The 22,367-nt window shown below is 44.1% G+C and overlaps 1 protein-coding gene across 1 annotated transcript in view; it reads right to left on the bottom strand.

The window, feature by feature from the left end:
* The window catches only part of LOC143958221 (protein mono-ADP-ribosyltransferase PARP16-like), a 33,142-nt gene that overhangs the window by 4,675 nt on the left and 6,100 nt on the right, over positions 1-22,367 (bottom strand). Inside the window, exons 3-6 of the mRNA XM_077467718.1 lie at positions 21,592-21,729; positions 14,513-14,719; positions 12,212-12,383; positions 5,422-5,566 (exon numbers count right to left, since the gene is read on the bottom strand). Of these exons, the coding sequence (XP_077323844.1) occupies positions 5,422-5,566; positions 12,212-12,383; positions 14,513-14,719; positions 21,592-21,729 (662 nt within the window). The remainder of the gene's footprint in view (positions 1-5,421; positions 5,567-12,211; positions 12,384-14,512; positions 14,720-21,591; positions 21,730-22,367) is intronic.

The raw sequence follows: 22,367 nt of genomic DNA, 5'->3' as shown, positions 1-22,367 counted from the left end.
CATATTAAGCCGCTGCGCGCCCCCGGGGGTGCGCATCGCGGCGATCGTTGTTGCTGTGTGTCAGTCTGATACCCCGCAACTACGATCTCGGTAAAGAGTCTCCGACGGAGACTCTTTACCACGTGATCAGCCGTGTCCAATCACGGCTGATCACAGTGTTAATAGGAAGAGCCGGTGATCGGCTTTTCTTCACTCGTGTCTGTCAGATGTGAGTAGAGGAGAGCCAATCGGCTGCTCCTCTGACAGGGGGGGGTCTGTGCTGATCAATTATCAACACAGCCCCCCCCCCCCCCCCCCCGAGGATGCCCACACTGGACCACCAGGGATGCCACCAGACCACCAGGAGATGCCCAGCGCCAGGGATGCCAGCCAGTGCCCATAATGAATGCCAATCAGTGCCCATAATGGATGCCAATCAGTGCCCACAATGGGCATCACTGATTGGCATCCACCCCTACAAAACCTTAAATTACAATGCCGCCTATCAGTGCCCATCCATGCCGCCTATCAGTGCCCATCCATGCCCATTTGTGCCACCTATCCATGCCGCCAATCCCTGCCACCTATCCATGACAATCCATGCCACCTATCAGTGCCTATTTGTGGCACTTATCAGTGTCTGTGTCGCATATCAGTGCCGCCTATCAGTGCCACTTCATTGGTGCCACCTCATCGGTGCCCATCAGTGGAGAAAACTTACTTATTTACAAAGTTTTGTAACTGAAACAAAAAAAAACATGTTTTTTTTTCAAGATTTTCGGTCTTTTTTTATTTGTTTAGTAGAAAATAAAAATCCCAGAGGCGATCAAATACCACCAAAAGAAAGCTCTATTTGTGGGAACAAAATGATAAAAATTTAGTTTGGGTACAGTGTAGCATGACCGTGCAATTGTTATTCAAAGTGCGACAGCGCTGAAAGCTCAAAATTGGCCTGGGCAGGAAGGTGTATAAGTGCCCGGTATTTAAGTGGTTAATTGACTATGGAGTGCGCTGATCAGCACTCTCACTTCCTCCGGGTTTCTAAGGCTGGGTTCACACGAGTTCAGTGTGAATGCCAGCTCCGGTTTCTCAGAGAGCACACTTTTTTTTGCACGTTCCCGCGTAGCCCACTGTTTTCAATGGGGCCGCCAAACACTCTGGAATGCACAAAAAGTACTGCAGGCACGATTTTTAAAATCGAGTCGCACAAAACTGCATAGTGCTGAGGTAGCATGCGTTTTGGAGGTCGCAAACACACCAGCGTTTTAGAGATGTGTGGGGGTGCCATTAACAATTCACATGCATCTAGCAAATGCACCTTGGTATCTATTTACTTGACACAACCTCATCTTTTATATTTTACTAAAATATTTGGCATTACAGTATATTTTGTGTTTCTGTGCACACATTTAATGCTGAATTAATCCATACGTAATAGATAAAAACAGAACATTCCATAGCTCAACTCACCAACCAGTCTGCTGACCAACCAAATTAACCCGTCCAACAGTCTGTTAAAAACAGGGGTTTAGTTAGCAGACATTCGCAAACGCATGCGAAAGCTGCAAGGGCTCTTCACGGCACCCTGTGTATTGCTTGCAGTCCTAACACTACTGAATTTATAAGGCCCCTTTCACACTGACGCACTAGAGTGCTAAAAATAGCGCCTGCAAAGCGCCCTCAAACAGCCGCTGCTGTCTCTCCAGTGTGAAAGTCCCGAGGGCTCTCACACTGGAGCGGTGCGCTTGCAGGACGCTGAAAAATGTCCTGCAAGCCGCATCTTTGGAGCGCTGCAGGAGTGGTGTATTTACCGTTCCTAAAGTGCCCCTTCCCATTGAAAACAATGGGGCAGGTTTTAACCCTTTTTCGGCACTTAGCGGGGGTTGAAACTGCCCCGCTAGCGGTGGAAAAGCGCCGCTATAACGACGGTAAAGCACCTCTAAATATAGCGCCGCTTTACCGCCAGTGCGCCCAGCGCCTCAGTGTTAAAGTAGCCTCCCCAGTGGAAGCACATGCATCAAATGGATAGATGAGGGGCAGGTGAGCCTGGAGGCAGCCCAATCTGCCTTAAAGGAACAGGAGCGCACTGGACACCCAGCAATAGCACAATAGCACAATGGCAGCGAAGGTGCCCAGTGTGTCCCCGGACCAAATTTACATCAGTAACCTAAAAACATGGCCACTGCCCCCACCTATAACTGGCCTTCACAGCAAAGTGCACATGGAAGGGCAAACACATGAAAGCCAAAAACAGAACATTCCATAGCTGAACTCACCAGTTTGCTGACCAACCAAATTAACCCGTCCAACTGTCCATACTTACATTAATTGGCTGTTTAGATTTGCCTGGAGTTCAGCGTTAGGGTTGCTATACACCCTACAATCAGACTGTACAATCTTAGTTACCAAAGTAATAGAAGACCTGTACAATCCAATCAATTTATATCCAAATCACACAGGTCCTTATATTAGATACTTTTACTAGATCTAAATGAGATGCTACAATCAGATTGCATAGTGTATGGCCAGCTTAAAAAAAAATAAACGATAAAAGCAAGACCATTAAAGTTGTAGTAAACTTGTTTGTGACATTTTTACCTACAGGTAAAACTTATAATAAAGCTCACCTGTAGGTAAAATAAATATTTCCTAAACATTGTTTATTGTTAAGTGTTTACTATAACTTTAACCACTTAGGCCCCTTTCACACCGAGGCTGTTTTAAAAATGGCGCCTGTGTAGCGCCTGAAAAAAAAACAGTCCCTTTCACTTCAGTATGAAATCCGGAGGGCTTTCACACTGGAGCGGTGCGCTGGCAGGACGGTGAAAAAAGTCCCGCTAGCCGCATCTTTGGAGCGGTGTATTCACCGCTCCTAAACCACTCCTACCCATTGAAACCAATGGGGCGGGGCAGCGCGGCTAAACCGCCGGCAAAGCGCTGCTGCAGTGGTGCTCTGTGGGCGATTTTAACCCTTTTTCAGCCGCTAGCGGGGGTTAAAACCGCCCTGCTAGCGGCCGCATACCGCTGCTAAAACGACGTTAAAGCAGCGCTAAAAATATTGCCGCTTTACCGCCGTTGCCCACACCCCCCCCCCCCCCGTGTGTGAAAAGGGGCCTTAAAGCGGGGTTCCACCCTAAAGTGGAACTTCCGCTCATCGGAACCCTACCCCCCTCCGGCGTCACAATTGGCACCTTTTCAGGGGGGGGGGGGGTGCAAATACCTAAGACAGGTATTTGCACCCACTTCCAGGCATAGACTCCCATGGGAGTCTATGCTGTTTCCTGTCCCACCGCGCTGTCTGCTGGGACACACACGGGTCCCAGAGACAGCGCGGACCATTCCTATTGCGCTGTGCGACCCGCGCATGCGCAGTAGGGAACCGGAAAGTGAGGCCGCAACGCTTCACTTCCTGATTCCCTCACCTAGAATGGTGGCGGCAGCAGCCGAGAGCCGAGCGATCGATCGGCCTCGGCTGCCGGCATCGCTGGACCCCGGGACAGGTGAGTGTCCATTTATTAAAAGTCAGCAGCTGTAGTATTTATAGCCGCTGGCTTTTAATATTTTTTTTGTAGGTGGAATCCCTCATTAAGGACCAGCCACTGCAGTTATACTGCGGCAGGTTGGCTCCCCTGGGAAAATCGCTGTTCCTGTACATCGGCTGCTCTAAGAGTTGTCGGGGACGCGCGGCGGGACACTGGTGCCGATACTCATAGCTGGAGGTCGCAATGCCCACCGGCCACCCGCAAATCGCTCCTGAAAGAACAGAGATCTGTCAATGTAAACAGACAGGTCTCCGTTCTGTCACGGGAGGAGAGACAGATCTGCTGATCCTAAAGATTACGAACAGAGATCGGTCTCCTCCTCCAGGCAGTCCCCTCCCCCCACAGTTAGAACACACGAGGGAACACATTTAACCCCTTGTGTTAACCCCTTCCTGCCAGTGACATTTATACAGTGGCTATTTTTTTTAGCTCTGATCGCTGTAAAAATGTCAATGGTCCAAAAAAAAAAAAAAAAGTGTCAAAAGTGTCCGATCTGTCCGCTAAAAATTGCTGATCGCTGCCATTATTAGTAAAAAAAAATAATAATAAATTAAAAATTTCATAAATCTATCCCCTATTTTGTAGACGCTATAACTTTTGTGCAAACCAAACAATATACACTTATTGCAATTTTTTTTTTACCAAAAATATGTAGAATACGTATCGGCCTAAACTGGTGAAGAAATGTATTTATTTATTTTGATATTATAGCAAAAAGTAAAAAATATTTTTTTTTTTTTTTTTTACATCGTCAGTCTTTTTGTTTATAGCGCAAAAAGAAACAAACAAAAAAGAAAAACGCAGTTATAGTTCGCAATGAGCTGCGAGGACGCTGGTGAGCGCTCTTGTAGTTCATTGCTCTTCCTGCTCTCCAGTAACTGCCTGCCCGTATCGGGGGTACGGCAGACAGCTACACAGACTCTGCAGGAGCTTCACATTGCACCCGCAATCTGCTGATAGTGGGTGCAATGCTCTGCAGGCTCCTTAGAAAAAATAAAAATAAATAAGAATACATGCGCATCTACCTGCAAAAAAAAAGTGCATTTATTTTTTTTTCAAAAGGTGAACTTATCCACAACACCATTAAATATAGGGCTGAAACAAGTAATCGATTAATCGACAACTAATCGATTATGAAATTAATCAATTACTATTTTCATAATTGATTAATCAGCCAGTAACAAAATGGGGTTAAAGTTAATGAGTCTGATATTTACCAGATTGACCCTTTAAAAGTATATATCTCCTCTAATAGTATATACACTATATACACTCTAATAGTATAAACACTATATCTCTCCTCTAATATTATATACAGTATATCTCTCCTCTAATATTATATACAGTATATCTCTTCTAATGATATATACAGTATCTCTCTTCTAATGGTATATACAGTATATCTCCTCTCATAGTTTATACAGTATATCTCCTCTAATAGTATATGCAGTATATCTCTCCTTGAATAGTATATACAGTATATAGCCTATAATAGTATATACAGTATCTCTCCTCTAATAGTATATACAGTATATATCCCCTCTAATATATACAGTATATCTCTTCTGTCTGTTATTCTCAGAGTGGATTAGATATTTTGCTCCCTAACCATATAGTTATGTATATTTACCACTGCATATAGAGATATTTAAGAATAAATTGCCTTTTTTTTAAAAACTTTACATATTAACTAATTTATACACCACACTTTTTTTTTAAGGTTATTAACCGATTAATCGATTAATCGAAACAATAATCGGTCAACTAACTGATTATGAAAATAATCGTTAGTTGCAGCCCTAATTACATACATACAAAACACAACATTTTTGCATTGTAAACATTTTCTTGACAAACCCCAATGGAAGAAAGAGTAGTAGGCGGTAGCTGCACTACTTACCTCCTCTGTGGCTGCTCCTGAGAATAGACCAGAAGATATTTGACTCTCAGCAGCTCATTGTTGGTCACTACAAAGTACTTCTGTGGAACATCTCCGCCCTCGCTGTTCCGCGCTCTCGCTCTCTTCCGATCTATACCCGCCGAATCTGTGTTGAGTTTAAGAAGAAGCAGAACTGATTTTAGATCCTGTATTTGCAGGTCTCGGCCACACAGATTTTTTGCTAAAATTTCCCATCCTGGCAACAACCTTAAAGCGGAACCTTCAGTCATTTTTTTTTTTTTTTAACTTTCCATCCATTAAATCTTCTGCCCTTGTTGTCGTTTTAATTTTGGATAGTAATTTTTTTTTTTCTGCCAATAAATCCCTTATACAGCCCACTTCCTGTTTCTTGTCTGGTCATTAGCCTAGGCTTATGACATCATACACAGTTCTCTCTCTCATGACAGTTTGCCATGAAGGCAGAGGGGATTTATAAGAGGGCCAATGAGAGCTGCGGAGGTGGAGGGGTTTGTCTGTGTAAATCCAGTAAGTGAACAGGCAGCAGTTTCAGCTGCCCACAGTTAAAATGGCTGCAGGCAGTGCTGAAAATCAATGGTAAGCTCCAGCTTAACCCCTTTATACTGCACTGTAACCCTTTGTATACAACACCGTTTATAAACGTATGTTTGTAGACAAGGGGTTAAGCATATCAGACATGGTACCCAGAACACTGACACATAGAATTGCCAAGAGTCCAATACAACAGAATACAACAACTTGGCTCATTCATCAAAATGCAACAATTAAAGTGATTACAGTAACACCATTAACCAGTTCCCGACCGGCGCACGATGATATACGTCGGCAGAATGGCACAGGCAGGCATATTGGCATACAGGTATGTCCATTTCTATATGCCTCCCCGCTTGCGTGCCGGTCGGGACCCCCATGAGTCCAGTTGCGGGTCCCGTGGACTCGATTGCCGTGGGCATACCCGCGGTCGTCTCACGGGGAGGCTGAACGGGGAGATGCCGTTGTAAACAGCATCTCCCCGTTCTGCCTAGCAACAAGTGATACTGATCTCTGCTCCATGTGATTGGAGCAGAGATCAGTGTTCACTAACACAAAGCCCAGCCCCCCACAGTTAGTAACACACCCCTAGGAACACTTAATCCCTACACTGCCACCCCCTGGTTAACCCCTTCACTGCCAGTGTCATTTACACAGGAATCACTGCATTTGTATAGCACCGATTGCTGTATAAATGACAATGGTCCCAAAAATGTGTCAAAAATGTCCGATGTGTCCGCCATAATGTCGCAGTCACAATAAAAATCGCTGATCGCCGCCATTACTACTAAAAAAAATATATATTAATAAAAATGCCATAAAACTATCCCCTATTTTGTAAACGCTATAACTTTTGTGCAAACCAATCAATAACCGCTTATTGCGATTTTTTTTTTACCAAAAATATGTAGAATACGCATCAGCCTAAACTGAGGGAAAAATAAAAATTTTTATATATATTTTTAGGGGATATTATAACAAAAAGTAAAAAAAATAATGCGTTTTTTTCAAAATTGCTGCTCTATTTTTGTTTATAGCACAAAAAATAAAAACCACAGAGGTGATCAAATACCACCAAAAGAAAGCTCTATTTGTGGAGAAAAAAGGACGTCAATTTTGTTTGGGAGCCACGTCGCACAACCGCAGTTAAAACGACGCAGTGCCGAATCGCAAAAAGTGGTCTGGTCTCAAGCCAGCAAAATGGTCCGAGGCTGAAATGGTTAAAGAGGAACTGCAGTCTGCACACATAATTTGTAACAAACTGCAGTCTGCACACATAATTTGTAACAATAACATCTTTGCCATTCTGAAGCTTCCCCCCAACCACTTTGCATGTTATTTTATATATACTGTGATTCTGTACTTGCCAAATATGCTGCAAAAATCTCCCTTCATTGAGTCTGGCTGCATCCATTTTAACTGTGGGCAGCTGAAGCTGCCGCCTGTTCACTTCCTGGATTTACACAGAGGCACGCCTCCAGCTCTGCAGCCCTCATTGGCCCTCTTAGGACCCCCCCTTTCCTGGCAAACTCTCAGGAGAGAGAGAGAGAGAGAGAGCTGTTCATGTCATAGAAGTGGGCTGTATAAGGGATTTACTAGCAGAAAAAAAAAATGTTTAAAGCCCCGTACACACTATCAGATTGTCTGCTGAGTTTTTCCTTCAGATTTACCAAAACCATATAATATGAGGTCAAACCTTAGGAGTTTCAATGTGTATGCAATCAGGCAGGCCCTTCTACTACATGGTTTTGGTAAATCTGAAGGAAAAACTCAGCAGACAATCTGATAGTGTGTATGGGGCTTTACTCTCCAAAATTAAAACAACAACAAGGGCAGAATATTTATTAGCTGGAAAGATGAAAAAATGACTGAAGGTCCGCTTTAAGCACCCAGCTTGTTTTTAGCTCGTCTTTCAAGTGTGGGAGGAAACTGGAGTGCCTAGAGAAAACCCATAAAAAGCACAGGGAGAACATACAGAACTATTAACAAAAAATGCAGCGCTACCAGGAGAAATATCTATTGGGGAAAATATCTCCAGCAAATGGTGATCAACTTAAAATGGATAAAAATTTTAACCCAAAACAAATCCAAAAAGCAGACACGGCATGAACTAACCGTGTAACATATATGAAAAATAAAAGTGTCCACTATTCATCATCTCAAGTGAACATCCATATACAGTGCCTTGCGAAAGTATTCGGCCCCCTTGAACTTTTCTACCTTTTGCCACATTTCAGGCTTCAAACATAAAGATATAAAATTTAAATTTTTTGTGAAGAATCACCAACAAGTGGGACACAAAATTGTGAAGTGGAACGAAATCTATTGGATATTTTAAACTTTTTTAGCAAATAAAAAACTGAAAAGTGGTGCGTGCAAAATTATTCGGCCCCTTTACTTTCAGTGCAGCAAACTCACTCCAGAAGTTCAGCGAGGATCTCTGAATGATCCAATGTTGTCCTAAATGACTGATGGTGATAAATAGAATCCACCTGTGTGTAATCAAGTCTCTGTATAAATGCACCTGCTCTGTGATAGTCTCAGGGTTCTGTTGAAAGCGCAGAGAGCATCATGAAGACCAAGGAACACACCAGGCAGGTCCGTAATACTGTTGTGGAGAAGTTTAAAGCTGGATTTGGATACAAAAAGATTTCCCAAGCTTTAAACATCCCAAGGAGCACTGTGCAAGCGATCATTTTGAAATGGAAGGAGTATCAGACCACTGCAAATCTACCAAGACCTGGCCGTCCCTCTAAACTTTCAGCTCAGACAAGGAGAAGACTGATCAGAGATGCAGCCAAGAGGCCCATGATCACTCTGGATGAACTGCAGAGAACTACAGCTGAGGTGGGAGAGTCTGTCCATAGGACAACAATCAGTCATACACTGCACAAATCTGGCCTTTATGGAAGAGTGGCAAGAAGAAAGACATTTCTCAAAGATATCCATAAAAAGTCTCGTCTAAAGTTTGCCACAAGCCACCTGGGAGACACACCAAACATGTGGAAGAAGGTGCTCTGGTCAGATGAAACCAAAATCAAACTTTTTGCCCACAATGCAAAACGATATGTTTGGCGTAAAAGCAACACAGCTCATCACCCTCAACACACCATCCCCACTGTCAAACATGGTGGTGGCAGCATCATGGTTTGGGCCTGCTTTTCTTCAGCAGGGACAGGGAAGATGGTTAAAATTGAGGGGAAGATGGATGCAGCCAAATACAGGACCATTCTGGATGAAAACCTGTTGGAGTCTGCAAAAGACCTGAAACTGGGACAGAGATTTATCTTCCAACAAGACAATGATCCCAAACATACAGCAAAATCTATAAAGGAATGGTTCACAAATAAACGTATCCAGGTGTTAGAATGGCCAAGTCAAAGTCCAGACCTGAATCCAATCGAGAATCTGTGGAAAGAGCTGAAAACTGCTGTTCACAAACGCTCTCCATCCAACCTCACTGAGCTCCAGCTGTTTTGCAAGGAAGAATGTGCAAGAATTTCAGTCTCTCGATGTGCAAAACTGATAGAGACATACCCCAAGCGACTTGCAGCTGTAATCGCAGCAAAAGGTGGCTCTACAAAGTATTAACGCAAGGGGGCCGAATAATTTTGCACGCCCCACTTTTCATTTTTTTATTAGTTAAAAAAGTTTCAAAAATCCAATAGATTTCGTTCCACTTCACAATTGTGTCCCACTTGTTGGTGATTCTTCACAAAAAATAAAAATGTTATATCTTTATGTTTGAAGCCTGAAATGTGGCAAAAGGTTGAAAAGTTCAAGGGGGCCGAATACTTTCGCAAGGCACTGTATATCTCTGAATGAGACATATTTATGCCCCAGTTGAAGTATTATTATACGAAACATGTCGGGTATATAGCCTGCTGGCTGGATCTACCCCGCTTTTGCAATGATTCGGGCTGTACTTAATTGTACGAATTACCTTTTTTTATTTTTTATGCTGCACATTTTTTAAATAAATCATTTTTGTATCGGAGTGACCTGCTCCATATAGAGGCTTTTTTTCTCTCTTTTTTTCTATATTTTTCTCATCATCTGTGGTGTGGTTAACTGCATTGGTATCGGTACGTGAGCCTGGAAGTTGGTTATCTATTCCATGATAATTGGGATTCCCATTCTTTCACATGAGATATGATGTCCCACCATCCTGCCTGGACAATCTATCGGATGATCTACTGGAGATGATCGTCTCTCATGCCTGATTGATTCACCACCATATGTGTGTGTGTCCACACCGGAGGGTAAGAGTATTTAATACCTTATTATACATTGGAGATTCTTTGCATGAAGTGGCACACCTTCTTTGAAGAGAAATTGCACATATTGAATCTTGGGGTTACATACTTGGAACACAGTGCTGGAATTCCTGTCGTATTGTCACGAGGGGTATACCGAGCATTTTTAGGCTGCATTCACACCTGAGCGTAGCGTTTTCAGGCGAATTAACCCCGAGTTTGCTGCATTTTTTCAGCGTTTTTACTGCGATTTCGCGCCATTTTGCCGCGATTTTGTGCAGGGCAAAAGGTCACAAATGTAAAAAGAAGAAAAACGCCCAAATCTGCCCGACAAAAAATGGTCCGGAACTTGTTTGAGCTTCATGCGTTCGGCTTCAGGCGACATGGAGTGGAGATGTAAATCATCTCCATTGAGAATAATGGATTTTTTTCCCCTCCAGCATTTTGTAGCTTCAGGCTTCAAGCTACAAAACACTCAGGTGTGAATGGGGTCTTAAAGAGGAAGTAAACCCTGATGGGTTTACTTCCTCTTTCATTCCCTGCAAAGGTAAAGCATAATGGACTACTGTGCATCACATAGTAGTCCATTATGTGTCACTTACCTGACACAGGAGCCAGCGAAGTCACCGCTGTCCCCTGTAGTACGGTGCATCCATCTTCTCGGTGGGTCTTGCTGCTCCGCCGCTGTCATTCAGCGAAGCCAAGATGACGTCACTCCCGCACATGTGCACGGGGGCCGCCACTCGCGGCATTTTGCTGTTGACCACTGCGCGCTCCGTAGACGGTGGTGCCTGTCTTTGGGCAAATATCTCCTAAACCGTATAGGTTTAGGAGATATTTCTTGGACCTACAGGTAAGCCTTGGTCTAGGCTTACCTGTAGGTCAAAATGTGTTGTAAGGGTTTACAACCACTTTAAAGTGACTGTGTTATTGATTTTGTCTCTATTTGATCATTTGTGCACTTTGTACTATTCTGTTCATTCAGAGACTTTATATGGATGTTCACTTGAGATGATGAATAGTGGACACTTTTATTTTTCATATATGTTAGCCCTTGTACACACGGTCGGACATTCCGACAACAAAATCCGTCGGATTTTGTCCGAAACTGGTGTTGCATACACACGGTCGGACAAAGTTCTCAGAAAATCCGATCGTACGTAACATGACAACGTTATTTCGTTACGACGGGACTAGGTTCAGGCTAGAAGCCATTAGCTTTGGTGTAGGAATTTGATCTGAGCATGCGTGGCACTTTGTCCGATCGGAATTCTCTACACACAATCGGACAAATTCCGATTGGATCATGTTGTCGGAAAGTTTTATAGCCCAGCTCTAAAACTTTGTCGGTCGGATATTCCGATGGAAACAGTCCAATGGAGCCCACACACATTCGGATTATCCGATAACAAGGTCCGATCGAACATTTTCCGTCGGAATGTCCTACCGTGTGTACAAGGGCTAACACAGTTAGTTCATGCTGTGTCTGATTTCTGGATTTTTTTTGGGTTTATATTTTTATCCATTTTATTTCGATCACCATTTGGTGGAGATAATTTCCCCAATAGATATTTCTTAGGGGATATATCCTGGTAGCGCTGCATTTTTTGTTTATATTTTTGTCTACACAATCCAATCAGCATTGATGCTGGCTGCTGCACTTCACTTTTATTACTTTGGTTGCACAATTATAATTTTGTTTTATTTGTAGAACATACAGAATGCAATGCAGATAGTGTCCTGGCTCTAGATTTGTACTGAGGACCCCAGTGCTGCATTGCAGAAGTGATAACCACTAAGCCACTGTAAAGAAGTCAATTTTAAATGTTCAGTTCATCATATAGGTCTGTAAGATACGTTCAATAAAAAGGGCAAAAAACTATTTGTGTTTTTACAAATGCAGATGTAAAATTGCAGTAGAAGCCTTGGAAAGCTCCTATAAGGGCAGATGCCTCCTGTATGCAGCACCCACGGAGCTTTCTCACCTTTTTTCTTGATCTGACACTTGACATCAGGATGATCAATCATCTCACACACGGCAACGCAGCTCAAAACAGAGCCTAGGAAGCTATGAGTCCACCCATGTCCATGGGGGCTATACAGGAGAGCCAGACTCAGGTCACTGGTCAGGTAGGTCCCTTCACCAAACAGAGATGTCTGCAAGAAATGGAGAATCACATAATTTGCAAGAACAATACACTCCAGATAAATATAAACATTAAAAGTAGAACTATAGGCAAAACGGAGAGGGAGAGAGGGGGAGAGGGAGAGGGAGAGGGGGAGAGGGGAGAGAGAGGGGGAGAGGGGGAGACAGAGAGGGGGAGACAGAGAGGGGGAGACAGAGAGGGGGAGACAGAGAGGGGGAGACAGAGAGGGGGAGAGACAGAGAGACACACACACACAGAGAGACACACACACAGAGAGACACACACACAGAGAGACACACAGAGAGAGACACACAGAGAGAGAGAGAGAGAGAAAGACAGACAGAGAGAGACAGATAGAGACAGACAGATAGAGACAGACAGATAGAGACAGACAGATAGAGACAGACAGATAGAGACAGACAGAGAGAGACAGACAGAGAGAGACAGACAGAGAGAGACAGACAGAGAGAGACAGACAGAGAGAGACAGACAGAGAGAGACAGACAGAGAGAGACAGACAGAGAGAGACAGACAGAGAGAGACAGACAGAGAGAGACAGACAGAGAGAGACAGACAGAGAGAGACAGACAGAGAGAGACAGACAGAGAGAGACAGACAGAGAGAGACAGAGAGAGACAGAGAGAGACAGAGAGAGAGAGACAGATAGAGAGAGAGACAGATAGAGAGAGAGACAGAGAGAGAGAGACAGATAGAGAGAGAGACAGATAGAGAGAGAGACAGATAGAGAGAGAGACAGATAGAGAGAGAGACAGATAGAGAGAGAGACAGAGAGAGAGAGAGAGAGAGACAAACCGCAGCTCGGTGTCAGAATGGACACAGAGCGTGACTCGGGTGCCCCCATTGCAAGTTGTTTGCTGTGGGGGCACTCAACAGGAGGGAGGGGCCAGGAGTGCAGAAGAGGGACCAGAGAAGAGGAGGACCCAGGCAGCTCTGTGCAAATCCACTGCACAGGGCAGGCAAGTATAACAGGTTTGTTATTTTTATAGGGGGAAAAAAAATAGACTTTACAATCACTTTGAGCGTTGACAAAAAAAAAAAAAGCTGGAAGCCAATTGGTTTCTATGCAGAGCTGCACCAGATTTTGCACTCTCCGGTTTTAATCTCCATTACGTCACTAGATTTAAAGAGAAGGTCCACCTTTTTAGTAAACTTGTCATGATACTACTACTTTAATTGCCATATCTCATCCTCTGAATAGTTGCCCCAAAACCCACAGTGCAAGCACCAACAAACTTCCCAGTTGCCGTCTACTGCAGCCCTGACCTCTACCTTCCATTCAACGTGATTTACTACTGGTACAACACTGTAATGGGCAGCCCCACCAACCAACAGGTAATAGGGCAGGAGGGGGCAGGGGCACATACAGAGCCAGTCTATATAGTTGCACTGCAGAGGCATTGTAAAGGATAAATGTGGCAATTAGCTACCTAGATACACTAGTCTGTCTCCTACCGGCTTACATCCCTCCGCTGAAAAATCAAAGAGGCTGGGCAGAAAATTGATGGCTGGTGGAGCCAGTGAATAAATAGTCAGCACTATTGGGGCTGTGTGACTGGTCTGCCGGTGCCATGCATGTTTACTAGAAGCCAGCAGATACATCTCACAGCTGCAGCATTGAACGATCATTTACAACTATGAATAAACAGCCAGGGCTGTGTGATAGATCTGTCCTTGCCCCATATGTTTACGGGCAGCCGGTAGCTTTATCACTCAGCCTCGCCAGTGCTGACTGATCATTCATAAAAGTCAGTAAAAAAAGTCAGCTTAGAAAGGAGGCTGGGGCTCAACTTCCCCCCAGGAATGCCCATAATTTGGGCTTTAGCTTTGGGTGGAGCTACAGCACAGCATCCCTCCACTGCAAAATTAAAGGAGCCGGGCAGAAAATTATTGGCCGGTGGAGTCAGTTGTTAAAAATACAATAGGCACAGCAGGAGATCAATTTATCTGCACTGTATAGTGTGGATGGAGGAATATTTTAGTGTTTTTTCATTTACTCTGCGGGCTGAACAAAAAAAAATCTACTAGTATATAGCCCACTAGTGCTGCTTTAGTGCTGGAGTTATTGTATACTTACACACAAATATTTTATAGTGACCTGGAACTATTACCATGCCTCACCTTGTTTAGGTGACAGTGCAAGCCATTGTGCAGTATTGAGTGGAAATTCTCCAGCCGGCTGCCATGCAGAGCATAAATGACGTCTCTCTCTCCACGCGTCTCCTGGAATTTGGCGTTCAGCTTCTCGCAGTATTCTATTTCAAACAGGAAGTCAGGAGTGGGCAGAGCAAGAGTGGGAGAACCTGGCAAGGCTTGGACCTCCTCAAACTAAAACAGCAAGGGAAGGGCAGCCTTAATATAAGGCTGGGGTGAGTTTTCAATATGGTTAGTACAGACATGACGCCACCGCCCCACCGCTGGATATACATATGAGGTTATGGCTTACTACAGTTGTAAAGCATCAATAAGCACACACTGCAAAGCTGAAGCATAATAAAGCTCTCTGTACTTTCATTAACAGATTTGCATAACCAGGATCTATTCCAGTTACAACAATAGCAGCTTTTGTTACCTACTGTATGTACTGGCTGTCCTTCATTATAGCCTGTGTACACCACCTTGTTCTCTCCATCTCTCCTCTGATGTTTGCTGTAGAACAGGAGGTGGAGGAGCAAGTATGACATATAAAAGAGATTTCTTACATTAATCTTATAATCACATAAGTGGTAGTCTAGACCAGTGTTTTCCAACCTTTTGTCAATGGAAGCACCCTTTATAAGTATGCAACCTGAGCCTGGGACAATGCACACAACCACCTTGATGGAATTAACTTCATGGAAGCCCCCCTTCAGATCAGAGGTCCCCAATCATATCAATGTTTTTTTCTTTCACATCAGAGACCCCCCCCCAATCAGATCAGAGGTACCCCCATAACATCAGACGTCCTCCGATCACATCAAGGTCTCCCTTTACATCAGAGACCCCCCCATTACATCAGTCTCCCTTCACAACATGATAGGTTCCCCCTTAACATTAATGTCTCCCTTAACATCAGACAGTCCTCCCTTCACATCAGACATCCACCCATCACATCAATGTTTCCATTCTCATCAGGCATCCTCCCTTCAAATCAGAGGTCCCCCATCACATCAAATGTTTCCCTTCACATCAGAGGTCCTCCATAATGTCAGAGCCCCCCAAATCACATCAGAGGCTCTCCCATCACATCAGAGGCTCTCCCATCACATCAGAGGTCCTCCATAATGTCAGAGCCCCCCCCAATCACATCAGAGGCTCTCCCATCACATCAGAGGCCCTCCCATCACATCAGAGGCCCTCCCATCACATCAGAGGCCCTCCCATCACATCAGAGGCCCTCCCATCACATCAGAGGCCCTCCCATCACATCAGAGGCCCTCCCATCACATCAGAGGCCCCCCCATCACATCAGAGGCCCCCCCATCACATCAGAGGCCCCCCCATCACATCAGAGGCCCCCCCATCACATCAGAGGCCCCCCCATCACATCAGAGGTCCCCCCATCACATCAGAGGCCCCCCCATCACATCAGAGGCCCTCCCATCACATCAGAGGCCCTCCCATCACATCAGGAGGCCCTCCCATCACATCAGGAGGTCCTCCCATCACATCAGGAGGTCCTCCCATCACATCAGAGGCTCTCCCATCACATCAGAGGTCCTCCCATCACATCAGAGGTCCTCCCATCACATCAGAGGTCCTCCCATCACATCAGAGACCCCCCCCCCCCCAATAACATCAGAGGTCCTCCCATCACATCAATGTCTTCTTTAACATCAGACAGTCCACACTTCACATCAAACATTCAGGGGCAACCACAGGTTACGTTTAAAAGAACACATACTCTGAAGAACATTGTTGCCCCTAGCAAACTAAAAAATCCTTGAAAAGGAGAGCATCATGGACATTAGGTCCTATTTTGACAACAGAACTGATATATTCCTGTGTAAGAAAAGGGGATGTTTGACTTGCCAGTTTATCCAACATGGCCAACCCTCCTTTTCTGATAGGGGCGATAAAAAAAAAATGACATAAAGTAATTTATTATCTGCTCTACTAAGTATGTGATATACAAACTTATATGCCTATGCAACTTGTTGTTATACGTGGGCCGTACGATACAAACCCTACAAAAACGGGTAGGGGAGCACCGACGGTTTATACAAAAAGGGACTTCACAAACACAGTGTTCCCCGCCACGTCAAAACTCACCATGCTAAAAATATTCATTGCTTAAAAGGTCATAGCCATTGAATGCATTCCAGGTGGTTCTCCAACTGACAATGAGAGGTTCTCCCTATTATGTAAACGAGAATCATTCTGGATCTACAAACTGGCCTCCCTATCTCCCAATGGGTTGAACGAAGGTCTAGAGATTCGTCTAGATTCCCTCTGCTATTGTTCCTTACTGTCTTGCTACCACAATCCTTACATTTGGCTATACACAATATCGTTCTCCAGTCTGTATACCTTCAGTGTGTACCCACAGGGCTACATATTGAGGGTATTATAGTAATATATAGTACATGGCGTTAGGCATCATGTGATTGTAATCTCTAACGAGCAGGACCCTCTGGTTCCCCTTGTCTTGAATTGTATTGTAATGTCTACCCCAATGTTGTAAAGCGCTGTGTAAATTGTCGGCGCTATATAAATCCTGTATAATAATAATAATAATAATAATAATAATCATGTGTCCTTTTTCATATGGCTTCCAATTATGTATTATTTATTTTTCATTATAATTTTTTTCTTATAGTTTTTCATTTATATACATATAAACACACACACACAATATATATATATATATATATATATATATATATATATATATATATATATATATATATATATATATATATATATATATATATATATATTAGTAGAGGGTCAGCCTGGGGCAGGGTTAAGAAGGGGTTAATCGAAGAAGGCAGGTACTTCCCCTTCAGACCTGCTTATTATCAGGTGTGCTGAGAGTATCAGTGTGGAGCTGTTGAGTAGGAGAGAGAGACACAGCAGCACGCTGTGTGGAAATGTCCATTGCTGGATGGTGTACCTGCTGGGTGAGCTTAACCACAAAAAGACTGTAGCTCCGATTGGAGCCATGAACTCTTACCTGTAAGCCTGTGTGCTGCTGAACTGTGAGCTGTACCTGTGTGCACATCAGTGTGATAAGACTGTCTGGTCTTATGTTTATTTTTATTTTTTTGCTATTTTGCTGAATAAAGCCACTTTTATTTTACTGGACTGCCTCTGAGCCAGCTCTTCACCCCCCTGATCCCCTACAACAGGGATATGCAATTAGCAGACCTCCAGCTGTTGCACAACTATAAGTCCCATGAGGCATAGCAAGACTGAGAGCCACAAGCGTGATACCCAGAGGCAGAGGCATGATGGGACTTGTAGTTTTGCAACAGCTGGAGGTCCACTAATTAAAAAAAAAGCAAAGGAAGAGGCGCCTCTTGGTGTAGAGATAACATACACTTTAATTATGAAAACTTATTTAATACAGGCAACTCACATTTTGGATGTGATCTATGAGCATTCAGTCACTTTTTAAAAGCTGAGCATGGATGTGGTCATCTGATAGTCCGTCAAGCTGAGGCGCTGTAGCCGCTAGCGGCCAGGAAGTGGCACAGACACCGGCCGTGGAGCGCAGTTCAAAGCAGAACGAAGTCTGGAGCGCCGGCGGAGAGAGATGACATCATGAGGTGGGTGCGACCGGTTTCGTGAGCGTACAGGCTGAGGTTGTTTGACAGCCGCGCTCCTTCATTCGGATGAACAACCTCAGCCTGTGCGACCATGCATTTTGGGCTATCACATTTAGTATAGCGCTTATCTAATACTTCCTTTTTTTAATAAATTTGTTTTATTTTTATTTTAAATTGATTGTTTTTATTTTCTATATTTATTTTTTATACTTTTTTTTTGATAATGATTTAATTCATCGTCTGCCAATCATACTTTAACCAGTTTTCTTGTCAATTGCTTTTATTGTCCCCCTTGTCTCTGAGCATTTGCAGTTTATGTAGATTGAGCTATTGTCATCAGGTTGCTTCAACAATGGAAGTATTGCTGCGGTGGAGAAACCAGCCATGGTTCCTTTAAATATACAATTCCTCCCACGGTCCACCCCTATTTAAATCCCATTGGTTGTCTATCTCACATGACTTGAAGAAGGGCCACGCCCTGAAACGCGTTGTCAAGACCACAGCTATCCTCCCTCCCCATTTACCTTGGCTTGCTCTTCACCCGTGTTTCAAGCCTGTGTTCCCCGACCATATGACTTCACGCTCGGGTGTTTCCGCCTACCACCTCCTGTCGGTGGTTGTTCAAGCCTCTCTGTCCTTTTTTGTTCCGTGGCTGTTCTATCATCCTCGCCACTAACCACCGGGGATTCGATCGAGGCCTCACGTTGTCCATCCAGCTCTGCATAAGCTGGTTTCTTTCCTCCTAGTGACATCCAGGAACACATGAAGGTTTTGCCATCGCGGCATTGCTTTACCAAGCCAGTCCATCACCGACCGCTTCTCAAGGTGTGGTTACAATGAGGAGCAAGCTTTCCAGTTGTTCCATCTATGCAAGGAGATTTTAAGCTAATTGGTAATTTAAGCACATGTTATCAATAAATTGGCACATGTTTTTATCCCATTGAGCTTTTCGATCATTTGTCCACACAAGACTGTCCCGATCAGTGCTTTTAATTGTGGTTGCCCCTGAATGTTTGTACTTGTATTCACACCCCCTCCTGTGCTCATCCACACAGCTGCTCTTTGGGCTCTTGCAGGATACTCCCAAGGTTTCCATGCAGCATATGCCCCAGTTTCCTGTCGCCAGACTGTTTTTGTTATTTCCCCCTTCACATCAGGTCCCCCCCCCATATCAAATCAGATGTCCCCCATCACATCAGAGGTCACATCAGAGATCCCCCATCAGATCAGACGTCCTCTGATCACATCAATGTCACCCTTAACATCAGACAGTCCTCCCATCACATCAGAGGTCACCCCATTACATCAATGTCTCCCTTCACATCAGAGGACCCCACCCACCACATCAAAAGTCCCCCATTACATCCAGAGTCTCTCTTCACATCAGAGGTCCCCCAGAACGTCAGAGGTTCCCCCCCCCCGCCATCACATCAGACGTTCTCTCATCACATCAGAGGTCTCCCATCATATCTGAGCCCTCCTTCCTCCATCACATCAGGGGTCCTCACTTCAGGGACGCCCATCACAACAAAGTCCCCCTCATACATCAGAGGCCTCCTATTACCATACAGTACTCTCATCATTGAGTCAGAGGCCTCCCATCACATCAAAGTCCCCCCTATACATGACAGCCTCCCATCCCATAAGAGTACCCCTATGGCAAAGTTTCCCTATCACAATCGAGTCCCCCATGCATCCATCTCTGATCCAGAGGAAATTGAGTCTCGTGCTCGTGCCCCCCCCCCCCCCAAAGTGGCGCCTTGGTTGAGAAACACTGGTCTAGGCTATCCACAGACACAAGATAGTAAAAGCCACATTTGTATGAAAGATTACAACGCAAAAAGTAAAAATTCTATCAACCCTAAAGAGAATTCATTCACAAATACATGTTATGCCTCATTCACACTGTTACTCCTGTAATTAGCGTTTCTAAGGGCAGGAGAAGTTATCTGGGAGTATAAACAACTTCAGGCCTTCTGTCAGAAGAGCGGCTGAGTGGGCTGGGGTAAGTTGCCTTTCCAAATATTCTGTTAGCCTTTAGGCTCAGTTCACACCTAATGCGGCTCCCAGCAGGGGTCCGGTGTGTCCTGGTTCACAGTTTCAGGTCTGATTTCAGCCCGAAATTTGGGCTGAATTCGGACCTGAGACAGACCGAAAGACGCACAGGACCCCTGTGCAACTTCGCACCGGAGCTGCATTGGAGATATGTGAGCCGGTCACAATCTCCTGCTATTGCGAATTGGATGCAGAGATTCTGCATCCAATTCACAATAGTGTGAACCCGGCCTTAAACACCAAGTTCATGAAAAAAATAAATGCACATATTTTTGCAGGGAAAAAAACACAACGTACTTCTGTACTGTGACTTTCAGTTACAGAGCTGTAGGGAGTGTGAATGGAGTACAACCGCGCTGATCAGCAAACTTACAGTACATTGAAACTACAAGTCTGCTTGCCGTGGTGGAAGACGGCGACTTGTAGATCTTTCATTCACAGATTGTTGTAAATGAATGATGCAGCTGTGCAAGCGAAGCCCCGCTGTTTTCAAAATGTGACAGTAGGTGCAGGTAGAGGAACCCCCACCCACTGACACAGGGAGGGGGGGGGGGGGCTCTTTGGTAGCAGGTTAGTAAAAGCATGTTACACCCTAAGACCCCTTTCACACTGGGGCGTTTTTCAGGCGCTTTAGCGTTAAAAAAAGCGCCTGTAAAGCTCTTGAAAGAAGCCTCATCTGCAGTCCCAATGTGAAAGCCCAAGTGCTTTAAGAGCCCTTTCACAATGTCAGCGCCCGAAAAATGCTCGTAAAGTGCCGCTTAAACTAGCAGCGCTTTACCAGCGTTTTTTGAGCGTTATTGGGGCGCTTTTAACCCCTGCTAGTGGCCAAATAAAGGGTTAAAAGCGCCCACAAAACGCTGCTGCCAATAGCGTTTTTCAGGCGCTTCCCATTGATTTCAATGGGAAGGGGCGCTTTAGGAGCATTGTATTCACCACTCCAAAAGCGCTGCAAAGAAAGTGCTTGCAGGACTTTTTTTGACGCTCTGCCAGCGCAGCGCCTCAGTGTGAAAGCACTCGGGCTTTTACATTGGGATTGCAGTTGCAGCTTCTTTCAGGCACTTTTTTCAACGCTAAAGCGCATGAAAAACACCCCAGTGTGAAAGGGGTCTAAATCCTTTAAATCAGAGGTCATCAACCCTGTCCTCAGGACCCACTAACAGGCCAGGTTTGCAAGATAACTGAAATACATAACAGGTGATATCATTTGCTGCTCAGTGATTGCAGTATTCTAGTCTGCATCTCCCCCCCAAGGTAATACATAAAATGTTGCCTGTTAGTGGGCCCTGAGGACAGGGTTGATGACCACTGTCTGAGCCCCCCTCCCTGAATCTAAAGTGTAATTGGCAGTTAGCTATTTAATAGTATCTAGGGACATTTTCTGATTGATAATCTCACCTTCTCCTTTTTAAGGCCTTTTATAGTGAAGAGTTTCTCCGACAATACCCAGCTCAGCAGATCCTGGACTTTCTGATCTACCTTTGTCTTGTTCTGGAGGAATTCTTGCAGGTTGGGCAGGGTGTTCGTGTCGCCGATCTAAGAAGACATCAACATTAATAGACGCTGGAAAATACAGAGTACAACATGAAGTGTGCACAAGAAAAATTGAATGTTCATGTCTGGAAGAATCCGTTTTTTTTTTTTTTTTAGGTTTTACATTCAGAAACCTGACAGAATCCGCTGCGTTTACCTCATCAGTTTACATTACATAGATGTGACCACCAAAGGAACCACTGATTGTTTTTTATGGTAGACAGAGGTGCTGATCATCCGCTCGTTAACCACTTGAAGACCGGGCCTATTCTGACACTTCTCTCCTACATGTAAAAATCTATATTTTTTGCTGGAAAATTAGATTACTTAGAACCCCCAAACATATATATATATATATATATATATATATATATATATATATATATATATATTTTTTTTTTAGCAGAGACCCTGAAAAATAAAAAAATTGCAACGTCCACCATTTTATGTCACACGGTACTTGCTCAGTGGTTTTTCAAAATGCAATTTTTTTTTAAATGAGTTTTAATGCAAAAAAAAAACACAATATATAACTCAATTTGTTGGTAAAGTATAAAACATGATCACATAGTAGGCGAGTTTAAAAAAAGATCCATCAAGTCCAACCTATGTGTGTGATTATATGTCAGTATTACATTGTA

The sequence above is a fragment of the Lithobates pipiens genome, unplaced genomic scaffold (assembly GCF_037356315.1).
Source record: "Lithobates pipiens isolate NorthernLeopardFrog02 unplaced genomic scaffold, aLitPip1_a1.2 Scaffold_6, whole genome shotgun sequence".
In the NCBI taxonomy this organism is placed as follows: domain Eukaryota; kingdom Metazoa; phylum Chordata; class Amphibia; order Anura; family Ranidae; genus Lithobates; species Lithobates pipiens.
Note: the sequence above shows the minus strand (reverse complement) of the source record. Positions and strands in the feature narration are given on the sequence as shown.